The sequence below is a fragment of the Orcinus orca genome, chromosome 7, assembly GCF_937001465.1.
Source record: "Orcinus orca chromosome 7, mOrcOrc1.1, whole genome shotgun sequence".
NCBI classification, from domain to species: Eukaryota; Metazoa; Chordata; class Mammalia; order Artiodactyla; family Delphinidae; genus Orcinus; species Orcinus orca.
In genome coordinates this window covers 85,735,117-85,758,982 of record NC_064565.1, presented here as the reverse complement: position 1 = coordinate 85,758,982, position 23,866 = coordinate 85,735,117, and the positions used below count along the sequence as shown (strand labels likewise).

The 23,866-nt window shown below is 37.2% G+C and overlaps 1 protein-coding gene across 3 annotated transcripts in view; it reads left to right on the top strand.

Moving 5' to 3' along the window:
* Positions 1-22,781, top strand: part of KCTD18 (potassium channel tetramerization domain containing 18) — a 29,027-nt gene extending 6,246 nt beyond the window's left edge. For 2 of the 3 annotated variants that reach the window (XM_033430396.2, XM_033430404.2), the window contains 4 exons: positions 4,157-4,350; positions 5,438-5,532; positions 11,669-11,771; positions 20,645-22,781. In XM_033430396.2, coding sequence (XP_033286287.1) covers positions 4,157-4,350; positions 5,438-5,532; positions 11,669-11,771; positions 20,645-21,152 — 900 coding nt within the window. In that variant the 3' untranslated portion in view covers positions 21,153-22,781. The remainder of the gene's footprint in view (positions 1-4,156; positions 4,351-5,437; positions 5,533-11,668; positions 11,772-20,644) is intronic. The other variant, XM_049712326.1, reaches the window with a different exon arrangement.
* Positions 22,782-23,866: the final 1,085 nt, after the last annotated feature.

The window sequence follows — 23,866 nt, the reverse complement described above, 5'->3', positions numbered from 1 at the left end:
GTAAAAAATGCCATTGGTAATATGATAGGGATTGCCTTGAATCTGTAGATTGCTTTGGGTAGTATAGTCATTTCCACAATATTGATTCTTCCAATCCAAGAACATGGTATATCTCTCCATCTGTTTATATCATCATTAATTTCTTTTATCAGTGTCCCATAGTTTTCTGCATACAGGTCTTTTGTCTCCCTAGGTAGGTTTATTCCTAGGTATTTTATTCTTTTTGTTTCAGTGGTAAATGGGAGTGTTTCCTTAATTTCTCATTCAGATTTTTCATCATTAGTGTATAGGAATGCAAGAGATTTCTGTGCATTAATTTCGTGTCCTGCCACTTTACCAAATTCATTGATTAGCTCTAGTAGTTTTCTGGTGGCATCTTTAGGATTCTCTATGTATAGTATCATGTCATCTGCAAACAGTGACAGTTTTACTTCTTCTTTTCCAATTTGTATTCCTTTTATTTCTTTTTCTTCTCTGATTGCCGTGGCTAGGACTTCCAAAATTATGTTGAATGATAGTGGGGAGCGTGGACATCCTTGTCTTGTTCCTGATCTTAGAGGAGATGCTTTCAGTTTTTCACCATTGAGAATGATGTTTGCTGTGGGTTTTTGGTATATGGCCTTTATTATGTTGAGGTAGGTTCCCTCTATGCCCACTTTCTGGAGAGTTTTTATCATAAATGGGTGTTGAATTTTGTCAGAAGCTTTTTCTGTATCTATTGAGATGATCATATGGTTTTTATTCTTCAGTTTGTTAATATGGTGTATCACATTGATTGATTTACGTATATTGAAGAATCCTTGCATCCCTGGGATCAATCCCACTTGATCATGGTGTATGGTCCTTTTAATGTGTTGTTGGATTCTGTTTGCTAGTATTTTGTTGAGGATTTTTGCATCTATATTCGTCAGTGATATTGCTTTGTAGTTTTCTTTTTTTGTCATATCTTTGTCTGGTTTTGATATCAGGGTGATGGTGGCCTCATAGAAAGAGTTTGGGAGTGTTCCTTCCTCTGCAATTTTTTGGAAGAGTTTGAGAAGGATGGATGATAGCTCTTCTCTAAATGTTTGTTTGAATTCACCTGTGAAGCCATCTGGTCCTGGACTTTTGTTTGTTGGAAGATTTTTTATTTATTTAATTTATTTTTTTTAAATTTTAGTTTTCTTTTTTATAAATTTATTTACTTTATTTTTGGCTGCATTGGGTCTTTGTTGCTGCGTGTGGGCTTTCTCTAGTTGTGGTGAGCGGAGGCTACTCTTCATTGCAGTGCACGGGCTTCTCATTGCGGTGGCTTCTCTTGTGGCGGAGCACGGGCTGTAGGTGCGCAGGCTTCAGTAGTTGCAGCATGTGAGCTCAGTAGATGTGGCACACGGGCTGTAGAGCGCAGGCTCAGTAGTTGTGGCGCACGGGCTTAGTTGCTCTGCGGCATGTGGGATCTTCCTAGACCAGCGCTCGAACCCGTGTCCCCTGCACTGGCAGGTGGATTCTTAACCACTGTGCCACCAGGGGAGTCCTGTTGGAAGATTTTTAATCACAGTTTCAATTTTATTACTTGTGATTGGTCTGTTCATATTTTCTATTTCTTCTGGGTTCAGTCTTGGAAGGTTATACCTTTCTAAGAATTTGTCCATTTCTTCCAGGTTATCCATTTTACTGGTATAAAGTTGCTTGTAGTAGTCTCTTAGGATGCTTTGTATTCCTGCAGTATCTGTTGTAACTTCTCCTTTTTCATTTCTAATTTTATTGATTTGAGTCCTCTCCCTCTTTTTCTTGATGAGTCTGGCTAAAGGTTTATCAATTTTGTTTATCTTCTCAAGGAACCAGCTTTTAGTTTTATTGATCTTTGCTATCGTTTTCTTTGTTTCTATTTCATTTATTTCTGCTCTGATCTTTATGATTTCTTTCCTTCTACTACCTTTGGGTTTTGTTTGTTCTTCTTTCTCTCATTCCTTTAGGTGCAAGGTTAGATTGTTTATTTGAGATGTTTGTTGTTTCTTGAGGTAGGCTTGTATTGCTGTAAACTTCCCTCTTAGAACTGCTTTTGCTGCATCCCATAGGTTTTGGATCATCGTGTTTTCATTGTCATTTTTCTCTAGGTATTTTCTGATTTCCTCTTTGATTTCTTCAGTGATCTCTTGGTTATTTAGTAACATATTGTTACTTCTCTACAGTTTTTGAAGACATGTTTCTTAATTACCACTACTCATTTTTTAAGGCCAAAATTGTATTCTAGGAAAGTGTATTACCACGCCACCCCAAAGTTTATGGAGTTTTTATTCCTCATTGAATGTTTAACACTTTCTGATGGCTTTTTTAAATAGAACTCTTCTGCTCTTGAAGTTCTTCTTAAATTAAGAGCAGTACTGTAGTATGTGAGGGTATAGTGGGATTAATTCATTTACTGAAATGATATTTTAAAAGGATGGTCATGATAAATAAAAGATTGTATAAAATCCCTTACCTGATTTAGTGAGTGTAGCAGTTTGTTACTAAGCTAAAACATTAGTTTGATTACTTCACCTTGAGATCAGTAAATCTTTTTTTAAGATGCTTCTGTTTTAAATCACATTTGAAATGTCTTTACATGACTTGAACAGCTTCATCTGTTTTGTCTTATTGATAAGTATTATATTTACTATTAATTAGCACCTTGAACATCTAAGAAAAATATTTTTCCTAGATAATTGTTCATAGTGAAAAGTGGTTTGAATTGGTTTGAATTCTTTGAGTTGGATGTCAGTGTTTAGGAGAGCAAGCTGACAGTATGGTTATTAGGAGTGCAGCATGAAGAGAAAGTTGATTTGGTTCCAGATCCCCTTTGGGAATTTGCATGGTTGTATGGGTTCTGCTATTGGAATTATTTATAAACTGAGTTGTCGAACAGTCTTTTGATGCTGTTTGCCATATCTGCAGAGTGGGGCTGAAAAAGCCTAACTGGAAAGTTGGGACAGATTAACATTCACCTTTATAGTCTTTCATTCTTGGTTTGTATGCACAACAGACACAGCATGCAAACATTCATTCTGCCAGCCAACTCCTATTTATTTCAAATGTTTTTGACATATAGGACCCTGTTCTAGGGACTGTGTGGGACACAAAGAAATATGACATGCAGTTTTTGCCCTTGAATGGTTTATAATGTTGTTGGTGATTTTCATAGATGTGCAAGTGAAGATAAAAGCCAATACAGGAGTTAGATGGCAATATTAAATGAAAATGCAACATATGTCAGGGTCCTCTTTTCCTTCACTGAGTCAGTAAATATTAAGCATCTCCTTTGTATCAGGTACTTTTCTAGGGACTTGGGATACAAAACAAAACAGAAAAGAGTGCCTGTCCTCAGAGAGCTCACAGCAATAATGCTGTTTCTCCCAGGGAAGGCCTGTACCACTCCACTGGGTGAAGCCCTCTTCCTCTGTGCCCCTTAGCACCTCGTAGGCTTACCTAGTAGCACTTCTTACACTGTGTGCTGATGGCTTATTTAATGTCTGTCTTCTGCATCAGCTGTAAACTCAAGGAGGGACCCTGTCTCCTGCTCACCATTATGTCTCCAAGGCCTTAGACAGTGCTTATTATTCACACATAGGTACTTAGTATTCAAGTGATTGAGTAAATAGGTGGATAAATGCCAAATGAGTTCAGACAGTATATATCGAGTTCATATATTCATATCTTTCAGTGTAAAAGAACAAGTTAATCTGGTAAATCCATGATTGGATTTGGAGTTAAGAATAAGTATCAACTATGGGGCAAGTCAGTAGGAGGTAAAAGGAAGATTGAGTCAAATGGAAAATCGGGGGGAAAAGAAAGGGAAAAGAAAGAATTTTAACTTTTGCTTATTATATGAAGATTTTAAAATGATGTTGGTAGTGAGTCTAAAGGAAGAGGAAGTAAAACATAATTTCCATGTGGAAAAAGATTCTCTAGCTGAGAAGGTTTTGGGTTTTTGGGTGGTAATTTGCCTCACCTCCCCCAATACCCCAAATTCAACAAATGGTTTGGTTTTTAAAGGCATAAACAGTAGGCTGAGATATATAATCTTTTTATTTCCGTTATGACCAGCTGAAATTACAGCTTTACATGAAAGTAATAGAGCAAATTCATTTTGACTTTACTCCAGAATTAAATTCAAATTTTATATATTTTTTTGCCCCAGGCTTTAACAGACTTCTGTGATTCGTATGGTTTAGTTTGCAATAAACCAACAGTTTGGGTTCTCCACTATCTTAACACATCTGGTGCAAGCTGTGAGAGTAGAATTATTGGTGTATATTCCACAAAAACTGATGGAACAGATGCAATTGATAAGCAGCTGGGAGGAAGAATTCACAGTAAATGCGTTTTTAAAAGGTATGTCTGCGTTTAAATATGAAAAGGAACAAAATAAAGTCTTGGTCTCTTCTAAGAGGTATTATTGAATGGAATATGTGGTTGACTAGGAAAGAAGCCAGCACCTCTCAACAGACAGAGTGAATCTCATAGCTGTCGAGATAGGCCTGTTTCATGAGGAGGTTGTAATTCAGACCATTTCACATCTGTATAAGCAATAGGCCATCTACGTGGTCTAGTACAGTGGTTCTCAACTGGGAGTGGTCATCAGAATGCCCTGAGAGGCATTATAAAAAGAGAAAAGAAAGAAAGAAAAGAAAAGCCACATGCCTGGGTATCTCCCCTCCACTATAGTCCAGGGACAGAAGCCTGGCCTAGAAGTCAGCAGGCCCACTGAGGGACCCAGCACTGGCCTGTGTCTTGGTGTCCTGGTTTGAGAAATGCTGAAAGACTTTTCATCTGGTCCCTCCCAACTTTAAAATTCTATGCCTTGAACATGTTAAATTCTTAAGGGTTATTCTGTTAATATTTTCCCTGTAATCTCATTTATACTAGTCAATTCACTTAGCAAAATTTTTTTTTTTAATTCTCTGAGAGATTGGATTGGGTCACATGCCAGTGACTAATGCACGACCACATGAGCTTGCTGTTTAGATAATTAATATGTTATCATTTTCTGAATTCTTTACAGGCAGGGATGTTTGTATATGATATATAAGTGCCTGACATAGTGCTAGGAAAGTTTTAGTCAAAGTTGAACCTTTTCTAACTTTACTGGAGTTAGGTGATTTTTTTAAGAAAACTTATTTTAAGGATTTGTTGATTTGTCTGCACAGTTTATATTGTGGAATTAACAAATACTTTACCGCAGTAAAAAGAGACTAAATGTAGGTTAGTACGTAAGTATAGTATATTATACTCATCTAGTATGTCGTATATAGAATATATATATATATACATATATATATATATGCTTAAGGATCACAGAAGAACAACTACTCATTACCTACATATTTTTTTCCCTTAGTTAACAAGTACTTATTGAGTGTCTATTAGCTGTATATATACCTAGGTAGTATATTTTCATTACCTTTTGTAATATTTCTAGGGAGGCAGGAAATAATGTTCAGTATATTTGGAGCTATTATTCAGTAGCAGAATTGAAGGAAATGATGGATGCCTTTGATGCCTGGGAAGGAAAAGGTACAGTACAATTCTTTCATTTCATGGCAGAAAGTAGACTTTTCCTTAATAAGACAAAGCAAGTTCAAATACAGCATTTCTTTTTTTGAGAAAATGTTTTTGGTGTGGGTCCAGGTAGTTGTCACCTTATAGTAACACTGAGGCAGTTTACTTACAAATTTTTAAACCCCATGAATTGCTAGGTATTATTAATAATCTACAATACAGTAACCTAAAATACACTTTTGTTAGTTATGCTTATTTAGTTCAATTTAAAAAGAGTTTCTGGGGCTTCCCTGGTGGTGCAGTGGTTAAGAATCCGCCTGCCAATGCAGGGGACACGGGTTCGAGCCCTGGTCCAGAAAGATCCCACATGCCACAGAGCAACTAAGCCCGTGTGCCACAACTACTGAGCCTGCGCTCTAGAGCCCACGAGCCACAACTACTGACGCCCACGCGCCTAGAGCCCATGCTCCACAACAAGAGAAGCCACTACAATGAGAAGCCCGCGCACCACAACGAAGAATAGCCGCCGCTTGCTGCAACTAGAGACTGCCCGCGCACAGCAACGAAGACCCAACACAGCCAAAAATAAATAAATAAATTTATTACAAAAAAAATAATAAAAAGAGTTTCTGTAGCACCTACTGTGTACCTAGCATTGTCCTAGGAAGTATACCTCTAAATTAAGCATAAAATGTGTAATCAAAAAAAAATAAAGGGAGAGAGAGAAAATGAAAATCATGTTGGGAAGATATCTAAAGAGCCCTTAGAAAACAAATATTCTTTAAATGCACACTTTGAAATTTGACTGTCTTTACCAAGCTGCTTATGTGAATTGATAATAGTAATGCTGCTTGATATTCAGTGTGATATGTAGTTTACATTCAGTATCTCTTAGTCCTAAAACAAGCCTGTATGCTGGTTTACGATTTTATTGAAGAGGAGAAGAAGTCTCAGAGAGACATGCCACTTGCTTAAAGATCACAGAGGGTTAACTGTTCTATGCCAAAGTTTTTTTTCTTAATTAACATGTATTGAGTGTCAATTAGGTGCAAGCACTATAATTAAGTCCTAAAATTGTCCAAAGATAAATAAGACACATCTCAGTCCTCAAATGATCTTAAAAGCTGGTAGAGACAGACATTGCAAGTCATGTAAGATTGAATAAGGAAAGGAAGAGGCTTTTTAAAACTATCAGCTGTTCCTCTTTCAGGCAGGATGCTAGTACCAATCCTTTTTTTCCTCAACTTTGCCCCACTCAGTTTTCCTCCTTTTTCTTTTCATATCACGCCCTTCAAACAGATAGGATGAAGTGTGTTGAACAAAATGCTATTCTCTTTAAGCTTATTACTTGAGATTGAATTGACTTTGAGACACTTGGGCTTAAGTTGAAGAACTACCCCCCTGGTGTTCTTGTCTCCTTTTGTGCCGCTGGACTAGCAGGCTGCCTGGGAAGCTTTGGGAGGGCCTGGCTGGGTTTCTTTCTACACTGACTCAGGAAGCTGGAGCAGAGAGCTGGGATCACTGACTTTAACAAAGCATGTGACTGATTTTAACTTTTTAGAAAGCATGCAATAGAGTAACATTGTTATCTAACAAAGTTCTGGAAGGCCTGTGGAAAGCCATAATACAGGAAACAGAAGTAAGAGAAAGAACTATTGAAAGGAAGAAGACAGTTATTGTTATTTGTGGACAGTATGTCTTTGTAGAAAACCCGAAAATAATCGACTAAAGGTATTTCAAATGATGAGTTTAGTAGACTAAACTAGCTAGATACAATATAAATAAAGATTAGCAGCTTACTTATGGTAAATTAATTAGAAATTATAGGAGAAAATCCCATTCACAATAGCAATAAACAAAAATAACTAGGCTGCGCCACCAAGAAATGCTTGGGTCCTTTACGAAGAAAACTGCTAAAATGTATTTATCTGTCCATCCATCCATCTATCCATCTATAAAAAAGAAGAGATGAAGATTACTGTGAGACATACCATGATCCTGAATGAGAAATCTGAATATTATAAAGATGTCAGTGTTTCTCAGATTAAATTATAGGTTTAACACAATTCCTACCAAAATATCAATGGACCTCTTTGGGAATCTTGAGGAAATGATCCTAAAATTCCTTTGAAAGAATAAACAGGTGAAATACCCCAAAACATTTTGGGAAGTAGAAGTCATTAGAGGGATGAGTTTAACTCTGTTTGATGGCCAAAATACTATATGTAGCTCTATACTAATAAAACCATGTCTTTCTGGTACAAGAATAGATGCAGAGATCAGGAGTAAAATCCATTAAATTTATAAGAATAAAATCACTATGTGATAAGAAAGCATTAAATACCAATAAAAAAGGATAGATTATTTGGGAGAAAAACAGAACTTTAACCTCACATCATTTATGAAAATAATCCCAGGTAGATTTATGAATGAAAAATGAAACTATTGTAGACTATAATGAAATGTAAGCAAATAACTGATTTCTTAATAGGGAAAGAAATTATAAACTTAAAATAAAACATAAAGACAAAGAAGTTTGATTACATAATATTTAATGTATTAACTTTAAAACATAAAACATTATAAATAAAATTTAGAAACTAATAAAAAACTTGGATAAAAGTGTTGCATTAACTGGACAAAGATTACCCTTATAATAAAGAGGGTTTATTTAAATTCATTAGAAAACCAGCTCAACCCTACTACAAATAAATGTATAAGGTTCATGGCCATAAAATTCCCAGAAAAGGAAATAAATGTGGCAGAGGTTCAAACTCATTATCAATGAACTATACATTAAATGAGAACTATTTTTTTATATACCAGATTAGTAAAGATCTCATGAATTCTTGGCAGGAATAAAGTTCATATTACTTTTTTTGGAAATAATTTATCAGTATGTATCAACAGCATCAAAATTGTTCATATTCTTTGAGCCAATAATTCTACTTCTAGAAATCTACCTTAAAGACAAAATCAAATGCAAAGGCTTATGAACAGAGATGTTCAACTAAACATTATTCATAATAGGGAAAAAATAAAAGCAATCTAAATGTCTATAATACAGGGTTAAATACACATTGGCACATCCACAGGTTATAGATGGATATAGCTATTAAAATTATTTTGAGGGAATTCCTGGGTGGTCTTTTGGTTAGGACTCCACACATCCACTGCAGGGAATATGGGTTCGATCCCTGGTTGGGGAACTAAGATCCCACATGCTGCGTGGCTGAAAAAATAATAATGATAAAATAAAATTATTTTGAATAACTTTTTATGTTGATGAGTGCGCATGATAAAGTAAGAAATGGTCAAAAGCAGAAAACAAAATTAAATATAATGTGTTTTCAATTATGTGCATATCATACGAATAGAAAAAAGACTGGAATGAGATACATCAAAATGTCATGAGCCACGATTCCTAGTTTTAGGATTAGAAGTGATTTTTATTTTTTTTTATATATACTTTTCTATATTTTCCAAGTTTTGTACAATGAATGTGAATTATAGGCAGGAAAAAAATGAAAGTCTTAAAAACAAATTGCAGTATATCCTTTTTTTTTTTTTTTTGCGGTATGCGGGCCTCTCACTGTTGTGGCCTCTCCCGTTGCAGAGCACAGGCTCCGGACACTCAGGCTCAGCGGCCATGGCTCACAGGCCCAGCCGCTCTGTGGCATGTGGGATCTTCCCGGACCGGGGCACAAACCCGTGTCCCCTGCATTGTCAGGTGGACTCCCAACCACTGCGCCACCAGGGAAGCCTGCAGTATATCCATTTAAAGGAATACTCAGAAATAAAAAGAGATGATTATTGATACATATATCAACATGGATGAATCTTCAAAGCATCATGGTAAAGAAGCCAGACACAAAAGGCTATGTGGTGTATGATTCCATTTATATGATACTTTGGAAAAGGCAAAACTAAGGAATGGAGGACAGGGCATCAACTGTGGAAGGGTAGGAGGGAACTTTTTGGGGATGATAGAAATGTTCTGTATCTTGATTGTGGCCATAGTTACATGACTGTATACATCTGTCAAAACTCAGTGTACTTAAAAAGAGTGAATTTTATTTTATGTAAATTATATCTCAATAAACCTGACTTAAAAATAAAAACTTAATGGATGAGATTTGGTGATGGCTTTGTAGCATAAGTAGGTTTGGGAGTATGATCAAGCAGTTCTAGAAAGTTGTTGTCTTAAAATGAGGTCCATAGACTTCGAGTATTTGGACATGTCTATTATATATAATAACTTATGTGCCCAGCTTGCTAAGTTGTTTGTTATTACTAGCCCTTTAATGATTAAAAAAGAAGACACCAGATTCCTTCTTGGGACTTAAAGGTTACTGTTGTTTTTAATACCAAGCAGTTTTTATTCAGCATCATTCTTTAAGCCTTTTTTAATGTGTCTATGTATAATTTTTATGGTTCTTTTTTTTAAAAATGAGGTGAAATTCACACAGCATAGAATTAATTACAGTATACATTTCAGTGACATTTGCTACATTAACAGTGTGTGTAACCAGCACCTCTATTTAGTTCCAAAACACTTCTGTCACCACAAAAGGAAACCCAGTATCCATTAAGCAGTTACTCTGCATTCCCCTCTCCCCTCAGCCCCTGGCAACTACCAGTCAGCTCTCTGTCTCAGTGGATTTGTGTATTCTGGATATTTATATAAATGGAATCATACAATATATAACCTTTTGTGTCTGGCTTCTTTCACTTAGCATAAGGTTTTTAAGCTTCATAAGAATACATTTTCAGGGACTTCCCTGGTGGCGCAGTGGTTAAGCATCCGCCTGCCAATTCAGGGGACACAGGTTCGTTCCCTTGTCCGGGAAGATCCCACATGCCGCGGAGCAGCTAAGCCTGTGCACCACAACTACTGAGCCTGTGCTCTAGAGCCCACGAGCCACAACTACTGAGCCCACGTGCCACAACTACTGAGCCCACAAGCCACAACTACTGAGCCCGCGTGCCACAGCTACTGCAGCCCGCGCGCCTAGAGCCCATGCTCCACCGCACTGAGAAGCCCGCGCAGCACAACGAAGAGCAGCCCCCGCTCGCTGCAACCACAGAAAGCCCGCGCGCAGCAACAAAGACCCAACACAGCCAAAAATAAATTTTAAAAAAAAAGGAATACATTTTCAGCTTTCAATCAGAAACATATCAAACTATTATATATAGAATGGATAAACAACAAGGTCCTATTGTATAGCACAGGGAACTGTATTCAATATCCTGTGATAAACCATAATGGAAAAGAATATGAAAAAAAAATATATATATATATACACATACACATATGTATGTATGTATAACTGAATCACTTTGCTGTACAGCAGAAATTAACACAACATTGTAAATCAACTATACTTCAATAGAATAAATTTAAACAAAGAAACGTATCAGATTTAAAAATTAAGTGAATTTGACTGGAATCTTGGCCTGCCACATTAACACAGATTATTCTTGTTTGAAAAGATGCCTATAAGGTATTGATACCTCATATTCATATAGTGGTTGCCTCTTACAGAGTGGTTCACAAAATTTATCTGATTTGATGATTGCAGCAACCTAGTGAGGTAGACAGGGCAAGTGTTAGAACCCCTACTGTCCAATCCTTTCACATTACTACCAACACTGTGACTTATAATAAAGGCACCTAACATCTCTTGAGTGCTAAGTCTGTGCCAGGCCCTGTTCTAGGCATTTTGTTTTTATTTTCTCATTTAATTATCGCAGCAAGGTATGTACTATTATTGTCATCATTTCACAGATGAGAAAATTTTCCCAAGGTGATATGATTAGTGAATAACAGAAATGGGATCCAGACCCAGGCAGTTTTGGCTCCAGTGCCTGTGCCCTTAACCAGCATACACTCAGTTGCCCAAGGTCTGTATAACGACCTCTGGTTATCAGTGGCAGAGCTGGGGCAGCTGGTAGCCAGCTCTTTCTGGACCCGGGTCATGAGCTATGCCACTATTGCCCTGGCTCTTCTTGGGAGCACTTCCTGCTTATACTTCTCTTCTTCAAATGGGAGGCATGAACCTTAAACTTTTTCTGGCCGGTCTTATACAAAAGTGTTGCTGAGCCTTTGGCAGTGGACAGTGGTTCTCTAAATTGTCTTTTTATCTTCCAGGTGTTAGCTACTGGCGGGTGCCTCATGAACTGATAGAATGTTGGACTCTGGAAGAGCGGCCTTTACATGGAAGCCTACGTCACATGGCCCCAATTCGAAAGAGGTTATCTGTTCTTTGTTGATTTTTAAAAAATTAATCTATGACCTATATTTTTACTGCCTCTACTGGGAGAGTGAATAATGGTTCTTGACCTCATTGAGCTTATTAATCACCTAGGTGAATATTCTGCCTTACCATCAAAGTATAAATCTTTATTTATTTATTTTTGGCTGCATTGGGTCTTCGTTGCTGAGTGTGGGCTTTCTCTAGTTGCAGTGAGCGGGGGCTACTCTTCGTTGTGGTTCACAGGCTTCTCTGCGGTGGCTTCTCTTGTTGCGGAGCACGGGCTCTAGGCGTGCGGGCTTCAGTAGTTGTGGCACACAGGGTCGGTAGTTGTGGCTCGCGGCCTCTAGAGCGCAGGCTCAGTAGTTTTGGTGGACGGGCCTAGTTGCTCCACGGCATGTGGGATCTTCCCAGACCAGGGCTCGAACCTGTGTCCCCTGCATTGGCAGGTGGATTCTCAACCACTGCATCACCAGGGAAGCCCCAAAATGTAAATCTTGAGGGAATACCCTGGCAGTCAGTGGTTAGGACTCTGTGCTCTCACTGCCGAGGGCCCGGGTTCAATCCCTGGTCAGGGAAATAAAATCCCACAAGCTGTGTGGCGTGGCCAAAATAAAAAAATCAAATGCAAAGTTACCAGAACTATGTAAAAAGTGGAAGTAATTCTTTAAAACTGAGTTATATGGTATGTTCTTTTTGGGAGACTATGATTTTAAAAATACTACTGGACACAGTGAGAATGCTGTGGTAAGTATTTTTCCCCACTAAAGTGAAATCCCAGATTTTACTGGCAATAGTCAAGAAATTTATTAGACTTAATATTTGAAATTTCCTGTGATTTATTCTGAATCCCTTTCTCCTTCCTGTTACCACAAATAACATTTTTATTTAGTAGTATTATCTTGTGTTCTATGAAATCATTAGCACTGAATTCACTCCACATCTGTGTCTTTCACTGTGGTTTAAGTACATTTAAAATTATATTTCATTTTCATTGTCTGGGTAGTATTCATGACTTTCAGACATTCTGATTTCTTGATCATCTATTCTAGAATTTGATTCAGGGCCCATATGAAATTTCAGACTGCTTTCTTACTTTTGCCCTCTGGATCTTTCACAGAGGTGCAGAGAATTTTATTCAGTTTTTAGTAGTAAATCATACGTTAAAACAGATCTTTTTGCTTAAAGGCTCTCATTTTATTATCATTTATTTTGGTGTTCGAACTTATAGTTAGCAAATATTATTTGGGTCTAGAGCAGTAGTTCTCCATTGGGGACAGTTTTGTTCCCCAGGGGATATATTTGGTAACGTTTGGAGACACTGTCAGGTGGGGGATGTTGCTGGCATCCAGAGGGTAGAGGCCAGGGTTGCTTCTAAACGTCCTAGAATGCAGGGGGCAGCCCCCCATGACAAAGAATTGTTGAATCCCAAATGGCAATGGTGCTCAGGTGGAGCAACCTTGGACTAGAGTCCAGTGGAATATGTGTACAAAATATAAAGCAAGCAGAAATGGTTTTATGGAAACTCTCCTCTGTGTTAGTTGTCTTTTTCCTCTGGGATTTTATTAAGTATCATTTTTGATTCATGGACCAGGTAACGATGACTTGGAAGCACTTGTGAGGTCCCAAAGAACCATTTCTCACCTACAAAATTTTAGTTATGTTCAGTAGAGTTTTGAGGTTGAATATATTATATTTCAAATCACTATGCTATTATGATCCCATTTCCAAAAATCAGAGTTCAGTATCTTACATTTGCCTCTGAAAACACAACAGTGCTGAGTCAGAGGAAGAAGACTTGGAGGATTGCCATTACACATGTTCAGAAGGTGATCTTCATGAAGTGAAACTGATGGAAGCAGTGGAAGGAGCAGGCAGGCTTTTGACAGTGGTTGCTTGACAGTTTGACAGTTTTAAGGTCATTTAAAATAATGTTCCATGTGACTTTTTTCCTTCATTTTGTTGGTATAGTGTATCATATTGACTGATTTGTGGATGTTGAACCATCCTTGCATCCCTGGAGTAAATCATCATGTGTGTTCCTTTTAATGTATTGTTGAATTCAGTTTGCTAGTATTTTTTTTTGAGGATTTTTTGCATTTATGTTCATCAGGGATATTGGTGTGTAACTTTCTTATGGCATCCTTGTCTGGTTTTGGTATCAGGGTACTACTGGTCTTAATGAATTTGAGAGTTCCCTCCTCTTTTGTTTTTTGGAAGTGTTTGAGAGGGACTGGTATTAATTCTTTGAAGAATTGGTTTGGTAGAATTCACCAGTGAAGCTGTCTGGTCCTGAACTTTTGTTTGTTAGGAGATTTCAATCTCCTTAGTAGTCATTGGTCTGTTCAGATTTTCTATTTCATCATGATTTAGTCTTGGTAGGTTGTATGTTTTTAGGAATTAATTCATTTCTTCTAGGTTGTCCAATTTGTTGGCATATAATTGTTCATAGTAGCCTCTTATTATCCTTTGTCTGTCTATGGTATCAGTTTCAACATCTCCTCTTTCATTTCTGATTTTGAGTTCTCTCTTTTTTCTTGGTGAATCTAGCTAAAGGTTTGTCAATTTTGTTTATCTTTTCAGAAAATCAGTTGTTAGTTTTATTGATCTTTCCTATTGTCTTTTTAGTCTCTATTTCATTCATTTCTATTCTAATCTTTGTTATTTCCTTCCTTCTGCTAACTTTTGTTTGATCTTTTTCTAGTTCCTTGAGGTGTAAAGTTAAGTTGTTTATTTGAGATTTATCCTATTTCTTGAGGTAAACATTGCTATGAACTCTCTTAGGACTGCTTTCACTGCATCCCACAAATTTTGGTATGTTACATTTCCATTTTTATTTGTCTCAAGGTATTTTTTGATTTCTCTCTTGATTTCTTCTTTGACCCATTGGTTGTTCAGTAACTTGTTTAATCTCTATGTATTTGTGAATTTTCCAGTTTTCTTTGTGTAATTAATTTCTAGTTTCATACCATTGTGGTCAGAAAAGGAGCTTGATATGATTTCAGTTGTCTTAAACTTACTGAGACTCATATCGTGGGCTAACACATGATCTATCATGGAAAGTGTTCCATGTGCACCTGAGAAGATTGTGTACTATGTTATTTTTGGATGGAATGTTCTGTAAATATCTGTTAAGTCCATCTGGCCTAACATGTCATTTAAGGCCAATGTTTCCTTATTGATTTTCTATCTGTAGGATCTATCCATTGATGTAAGTGGGGTATTGAAGTTTCCCACTATTATTGTATTGCTCTCTGTTTCTTCCTTTAGTTCTGTTAATATTTGCCTTATTTTTTAGGTGCTCCTATTTTGGGTGCATTAATATTTACAAATGTTATATCCTCTTGTTGGATTGACCTTTTTAAGATTATGTAATGCCCTTTTTTGTCTCTTATTACAGTCTTTGTTTTAAAGTCTATTTTATCTTATATAAGTATAGCTACTCCAGCTTTCTTTTGATTTCTTTTGGTTTGCATGGAATATCTTTTCCCATCCCTTCACTTTCAGTGTGTGTGTGTCCTTACACTTAAGTGAGTCTTTTGTGGGCAGCATATAGATGGGTCTTGTTTTTTGATCTATTCAGCCACTCTGTGAATTTAATCCATTTGCATTTAAAGTAATTATTGATAGATATGTACTTATTTCCATTTTGTTGATTGTTTTCTGATTGTTTTTATAGTTCGTCTCTGTTCCTTTCTTCTCATGCTCTCTTCCTTTATGGTTTGATGACTTTCTTTAGTGGTATGATTATATTCCTTTCTGTTTATCTTTTGTGTATTTACTATAAGTTTTTGCTTTGTGGTTACCATGAGGCTTACATATAACAACTTGTATCTATAACAGTCTGTTTTAAGTTGATAACAACTTAAGTTTGATTCCATTGTAAAGCTCAACATTATACTATCCCCTGCCACGTTTTAGGTTTTTGGTGTCATATTTTACATCTTTTTATATTGTGTATTCCATAACTAATTATTGTAATCATAGTTATTTTTATTACTTTTTTCTTTTAACCTTTATACTAACTTTATAGTGATTAATATACTACCTTTACTATATATTTACCTTTCCAGTGAGATTTATTCTTTCATATGTGTTGTTACTAATTAGTGCCCTTTCTTTTCAGCTTAAAGAAGTCCCTTTAACACTTCTTGTAAGGCCAGTTTAATGGTGATGAACTCCTTTAGCTTTTGTTTGTCTGGAAAACTCTTTATTATTCCTTCAATTCTGAATGGTAATTTTGCTGGGTAGAGTATTCTTGGTTGGATTTTTTTCTTTTACTACTTTGAATATATCATGCCACTCCTTTCTGGCTTGCAAAATTTCTGCTGAAAATCTCCTGATGGTCTTATGGGGGTTCCTTTTTATATAACAAGTTATTTTTCTCTTGCTGTTTTTAAGATTTTCTCCTTGTCTTTCACTTTTGACATTTTAATTATAATGTGTCTTAGTGTGGGTCTCTTTGAGTTCATCTTGTTTGGAATTCTCTGGACTTCCTGGATCTGGATGTCTCTTTCCTTTCTCAGCTATATAGTTTTCAGCTATTATTTTTTCAAATAAAATTTCTTCTCCTTTCTCTCTGTCTTCTTCTGGGAGCCCTATAATGTGAATGTTAGTCCATTTGATGTTGTCCCGTAAGTCCCTTAAATTATCTTCACTTTTTTTCCATTCTTTTTCTTTATTCCTGCTTTTATTGGGTGAATTCCACTGCCCTGACTGAGTTGACTGATCCTTTCTTCTGCTTCATCTGGTCTGCTGTTGAACCCCTCTAGTGTGTTTATCAATTCAGTTATTGTATTCTACAGCTGCATGTAAATTTCCCCTTCAGGAGACACTGGCACTTTGGAGTGTGGCAGAAGGTGAGTGCGAAGATAGCACCCACCCTATGAGGTCTCTGGGAAAGATTATAGTCAGCCCCTAGATGCGTGTTTAATTAGAAGTCTGCCCCTCAGGCTGCAGTCATGATGATCAGCTAACAGACCTCCTTCACGGAAAGACTGAGCTTCTGGATCTGTTGCCTCTTGTTGTGTGCTGGGGTGGTAGCTGTTTAAGAACTCTTTCTCCATTGGTTACAGTCCTGTGGGACCCACAAGCATAAGCCCTACTGGCCACCAGAGCCATGCAACGTAGAGGTGTCTCTTGGCAGCATTTGCAAAAATTGGGGTACCAGACAAGGCTATGAGCTCCTTTCTGGGTTAACACCAATTGTTACAGTCCCATGGGACCAGGAATGCAAGCTCCACTGGCCTCCAGAGCCAGGCAATCAGGAGTTGTCCCCTGGCTAAGAGCCATAAAAAGTGAGGGTTCCAGATGCGTGTAAAAGCTCTCTTCCGGGAAATACTGGTGCTCTGGAGCACAGCAAAGGGAGAGCATGAAGATGGTACCTGCTAGTCTTCATTCCCAGAGAGTGTTCCAGCAGGCTTCTAGATGTGTGTGTTAAATTAGACGCCTGCCCCTCAGGCCAGCACTTTTCTATCAGCAGGTGAGCTACTTTACTGTTTAAGTCTGAGTGCAATTGGCCGCTTTTGAACTGGGCCCTGGGGTGGGTGAATCTGAGCATGTGGACCCTTGAAGAGCTGTTTATCAGATTGCTATAGTCTTGTGGGCCTCGGGACTTGAACCCTGTTGATTTTCAAAGTTAAATGTTTTGGGGGCTCATCTCTCAAGTGCATGTCTTAAAAACTGGGGAGCCCGATATGGGGTTTGAATCTTTCCCTCCTTAGGGAGAAGATGCAGGTTTTGACTTTCTTCCTGGTTGCGGATTACTGCATTGGGGGACGGGTTTATGGCAAGATTGTGTTCCAGCTTCTCCTACCTGCTTCAATGTTGTTTTCTTCTCAGTTGCCCAATATGTAGTTGTCACTCAGCCGGCCTTTAGGTTTTATTTAAGAGGAAATTGTTCCATATATAACTGTAAACTCAGGGTGTCCATTGGAGGTGAGTTCAGTATCTTCCTATGTTGTCATCTTGAACTGGAAACAATCTATCAAATGGTTTTTATATCATATCAAAAATCATATGATCATCTCAATAGATGCAGAAAAGATATTTGACAAAATTCAGCATCCATTTATGATAAAAATTCTCAGCACAGCAGGTATAGTGAGGATGTACCTCAACATAATAAAGCCTTATATGACAAGCCTACAGCAAACATACTCAGTGGTGAGAAGCTCAAAGCATTTCCTCTAAGATCAGGAATAAGATAAGGACCCCCACTCTCACTGTTTTTACTAAACATAGTATTGGAAGTCCCAGCCAGAGCAATTAGGCAAGAAAAGTAAATTAAAAATATCCATATTGGAAAGGAAGAAGTAAAACTGTCACTGTTTGCAGATGACATGATATTATATATAGAAAACCCTAAATACTCCACCAAAAAACTGTTAGAACTAATAAACAAAATCAATACACAAAAATCTGTTGCATTTCTATATGCTAATAATGAACTATCAGAAAGAGAAATTAAGAAAATCCAGTTTATGGTTGCATCAAGAAGAATAAAATGCCTAGGAATAAATTTAACCAAGGAGATAATAAAAAACCTGTATGTTGAAAACTGTAAGACGTTAATGAAAGCAATTGAAGAAGACACAAATAAATGGAAAGATAGTCCCTATTCATGAATTGGAAGAATTAATATTATTAAAATGCCTGTATTCCCCAAAGCAATATACAGATTCAGTGCAATCCCTATCAAAATTCCAATGACGTTCACAGAAGTAGGACGAACAATCCTAAAATATGTATGGAACCACAAAAGACCCTAAATAGCCAAAGCAATCTTGAGAAAGAAGAACAAAGCTGAAGGCACCATGCTCCCTGATTTCAAACTATATTCCAATCTATAGTAATTTAAATGGTATGGTATTGGCATAAAAACAGACACACAGATCAGTGGAACAGAAGAGAGAGACCAGAAATAAACCCATATATATAGGCCAACTGATTTACAACAAAGGAGCCAAAAATATACAATGCGGAAAGGTATCTTCAATAAACGGTGTTGGGAAAATTGGATATCCACATGCAAAAGAATGAAACTGGACCACTATCTTACACCATACTACACAAAAATTAACTCAAAATGGATTAAAGACTTGAATGTAAACCATAAAACTCCTAGAAAAAAAAATAGGTGGTAAGCTCCTTGACATAGGTCTTAGTGATGATCTTTTAATCAGACATGAAAAGCAACAGAAGCAAAAATAAACAAGTGGGACTACATCAAACTAAAAAAGCTTCTGCACAGCAAAGGAAACCATCAACAAAATGAAAAGGCAAACTACTGGATGGTAGAAAATATTTGCAAATCATATATCTGATAAGGGGCTAATATCCAAAATATATAAAGAACTCATACAGCTCAATAGCAGAAAAACAAACAATCTGATTCAAAAATAGACAGAAGATCTGAATAAACATTTTTCCAAAGAAGACATATAGATGACCAATGGGTAATGAAAAGATGCTCAACATCATTAATCATCAGGGAAATGCAAATCAAAACCACAATGAGATATCACCTCATGCTAGTTAGAATGGCTGTCATCAAAAAGACAGGAAATAAATGTTGGCAAGGATGTGGAAAAAAAGGAACCATTGTGCACTGTTAGTGGGAATGTAAATTGGTGCAGCCACTATGGAAAATAATGTGAAAGTTCTTCAAAAAATTCTAAGTAGGACTAACATATGATCCAGCAATTCTACTTCTGGGTGTCTATCCAAAGAAAGCAAAAACACTAACTCATAAAGATATATGTACCCCCATGTTCATTAAAGCATTATTTACAATAGCCAAGATATAAAAACAACCTAAGTGTCCATTGATGGATGATGATATAAAGAAATTGTGGTATGTGTGTATATATATATATATATTTGCAACAAATGGACCTTGAGGATATTATGCTAAGTGAAATAAGTCAGACAGAGAAAGACAAATACCATATGAGCTGTCTTTTATGTGGAATCTTAAAAACAAACAAACAACAAACAAACAAACAAAATCCAAAGCAAAAAAACAGGGAAATGATTGGTAGTTGCCAGAGGTGGGGGGGGGGCAGTGGGAGAAATGGGTGAACTGTTTTTTGTTTGTTTTAGTTTAAACAAAATGAATAAAAAATAAATTAAATAAGGTAAAACAGTGTTTCCACTTCAGGCTTTTTATAGTGAATGGCAGCTCAGCTGAGGAATCTTTGAAGGTTTGTCCAATACTTCTCGAATTCAAAAACCGTCTAACTATACCATGAGTTCGACTATTCTAGCAGTTCCCAAAATGTGTTCCATAGCATGATAATTTTACTGGGTGCCAAAGGGTGCATTACAGAATGATTGGGAAATATGGATTCAACAAAGCTAAACAGGTGTCTTTAGTATAGAATCTTTAATTTGTTAATATAGAGTTTAAAGCTTTAGGAGGAGAATAACATATGCAGTAGCATTTCTCAAGTTTATTTGTGAAACCCTTTTTTCCTCAGTAAATCTCTTGAAACTGCTATTCTGGGAAAAACAACTTGAGATACTCCTGGTTATCCTCTGGATCACATCAGAATTTGTGAGAACTGAGTAATGTGCTGTGTAATTCCAGTGTCACGCTCCAAATTTTAACTTGCTGGTATTAACATTATGTGTGAGTTTGAAAGAGTGTATTCCAGTTGAAACAATCTTTTGTAAACTTGCTAATTTACTTATTGACCTTGGTGGGAGATGAGAGATGAGGTAGGTTGATACCTCTTGGCTCAAATTCTTGACGAAAACCTTTTTATTCACCCTGAAGGTAGACTTTGGAGACGTTTTCATTAGTTACATAACCTGTAACTGCTGGTTTACAGGACCAGCTGTTTGACAAGAACCTGCTTCTCTATTTACAGGCGACTGATAGCGCCCAATGAAGAGGAAGAAGGAGGTGTGAACTGTAAGACTGGTCCTAAGCCAGTACGATTTTTGGGGCCTTCCACCAGCACCCAAATTAAAGTCAAGAACTCGGCTTCCGTCAGGGTGCCTCCGGCCAGTGTACCGCAGCCCTGGTCCCGGGCATCCGTGAACCCGGCTGCAGGAGGAAGGGCAGCTCAGCGCTCTGCACCGTTGAAAGCCCCGTCCCCGGTGGGCACAGGCCTGCCCGGGCATCCCCAGGCTGCCCACGAGACCGGGGGTGCTGAGAACGGGGCCATGCACCCACCTCCAGCTAAGGTTCTGCTCTGCGACAAAAAGGCCACCCCGCACCGAGTGATAAAACTGAAGCGGACTCCCTTGTGCGCTACGGGGCCTTCAACGCCCGCCTGCACCGTGGCCAGGCCGGCAGGGCCCCCAGAGCCGAACCCCGACGCCGCCAGCGCCCTGGGCACGCGGACTGAGAACGGGCAGGGCCAGACCGATTGATGGAAACGGGGACTCAGGGTGTCCCGTTTGCCTCTCCGAGCTTACAACCTGTTTAATACAAATAAGCGGCACTCTTTCCCGATGCAGTCAGGATGAAAACTTGTTTCTTTCTATTTAGGGTGAATTGTGTGAAGTAGGAATGGAGGAGGGAGACTGTAAGTGGTTGGGCCTATTTTTACTTCTCATTTTCCCAACGTTTAAATTATTTGTCTAGGGATGGTTTTAATTTCAGGTTTTTTAATGTGTGTGGGCTTTTTTTTTTTAATGTTTAATTGGTATTAAGGCAACAAAACAGTAGAGCAAAATCATCCCTAGCAAGTCCACTTTGTTGCTGAAATAATTATAGATTTTAGGCACTTATTTAATGTTACTCATTGCAGCCCAGGGATAGGAGTGAGATTTGGGCTTAGCTTTCAGTCTGGTGAAATAGAGAGGGTGATATTAGTGCTTCCCAGTGCTATGTCCCAGATGGGGGGAGATTTGAGAGAAAATGTAGATCAAGGTGAACTCCCTGCAGGGCACTCTCAGTCTCAAAAGGTAGCATGAAAAGAAATGAGGGGGAGGGGGAAAAAAAGACAATAATTTGAGATCACACTTTGACTTCCACTTAATGGAACAATTTTCTTTCCTAGATTGGCTTTTCTTACTCTTTTCCTAGCAGATTTAGTTATACCTCGCAAGAAGATTTCTTGGAATAAGAACTATATAACATGTCATGGAATGAACTGTTAAAATATTTTTTCATTTGAGTAGTGAAGTTTTGAAAGTACTTTGAAGAGAAAGTTTAACTTTTTAACTAAAGTTAATATTTTTTTTCAGAAATGACCATTAAAGAGTTATTCTGATGATACAATATGATTTTTTATCATACAGTTTCCACATAACTTGAATTTAATATTTTAAAACAGAGTATTTTGATTAATCTTCTATTTTTTCACAACTATTTAGTTGTATGTGTTTACACGTACATGTTATGTTTTATAATTGGATCACATATTTCTATCTTCAGTGAGCAGTATGCCGTCAGTGTGTTAAAAATAAGTTCATAAAGCAAGGTACTTTTTACTCAGTGCTTATCATTGTACTTTTACTGGTTTAAAAGAGTAAAGTAAATATACTCAAAACATTACTTTTTACAAAATAAAAAAACCCTTTCCGTAAAAAGTGACATTTTTCTGTGACTGTACTTATTTTTAAGCCTTGGAGCCCTTTGGTAGTTTGAAAGCTTGTTCGTTTATATAGGTTATCTATTTCTGCTCACAAAATTGCTTTCTTATCTAGTTAATGTATGAAATCGTTCAACCGATTTTGGATAGCTATCCAAATACCAGCAGCCTTTTTAAAGTAAGTGGTTTATTTGGCTAGAAAAAGTGAATATTTAAAACTAAAGATTCATGAATGATATTCCCCTGGGGAATATATAAAATATTCAGTCACCTTGCAAAATACTATTACATAGAATCCAGGTCTTCTGAAAATTAAAGACCATAGTGAGTTTTGAGAACTTCCGTTTAGGATATTATTGGTATTGTTTGATCTACAACATTTTGAATTGCTGATTCATGTAAGAAAATTTTATACTAATAGACGTGTATTTTACACATAATAAACATTTGTCTGGAAAGGAAACATGTTGAAGGTTAATCATGGTTGATTCAGTCAACAGCCTGCATTTCTTTACATCAAGTAGTTTAAGGGACGTCTATTGAGCACATTTGGCTTTTATAAGAGGAGAGTTTTTGGAATAACTATTGGGCCATGGTTCAGCTGAGGTGGATAGGGACAAACCATCCCTTATGGGTATCAGGAGTCAAAATCAACTTCAGAATGCTCCAGTAACTTGAACATTACTTTATTTGGGTGTGGTTCCCTGGGGATTAGGTTCATTTTGCATGAAGACACGTTTTTCCTAATACCAGACTCTGTAAGCATAAGAGTTGGTAACTCATCATAACCCATTGGTCTTCCTGGAAAATAAAAATTTTTTTAAAGGAAAGCATGTTTTATAAACAGTGATTCAGTGTCATTACTTTGGAAAAGTAGGTTTGTGCAGTTGTTGGATCAGAGGACGCAACAGAAATTCTGAATGGTAAGTAGAGTATTTAGGTACCGCTCATATTAAAAAAGATAATTGACTATGTCCTTCCAGGCAATCTGTGTTGAAATCTGGTTTGCCCTGATTAAAACTGGTTAATTATAAGGTGGAGAGGCTAAGGCTGGCAGTAGGAATCTACTGAAGGATTTGTTTCATTTGTATTTTTAAATAATAAGTTTTTGTTTCAATATTGCTTTATGTTAGTTTATGAAGTATTTTCATATATTTTATTTCACTGTGTTCAGTTTGCTTTTTAGTTTCAGAACAACATAATGAAGGTAGTCTTTTCCAGTCCTTTAGAGATCGAGAAAATGAGGTTCAGTAACATAAAGGCTGTACAGTAATGACCGCCCCTTCACACACACATTTTAGCCACGTAATCTAATTTCACAGAATGCCACAGCAGCACTGATCAAAGGAAAAGCCAGAGGGAGGAAGTAGATGTCAAATTGTGGATTTGTTTAATATTTAAAGCTTTTGAACAGGAAGGTATTATGGTGTTAGGATCACATGTCTGACTTCTACTAGAGAGTGACTGCCACCTCTGTACTTGCAATGCCTGGTACACCGTAGGCCTCGGGTAAATTGCTGACAGGGCAACGCCCCCTCCCGCAATTAT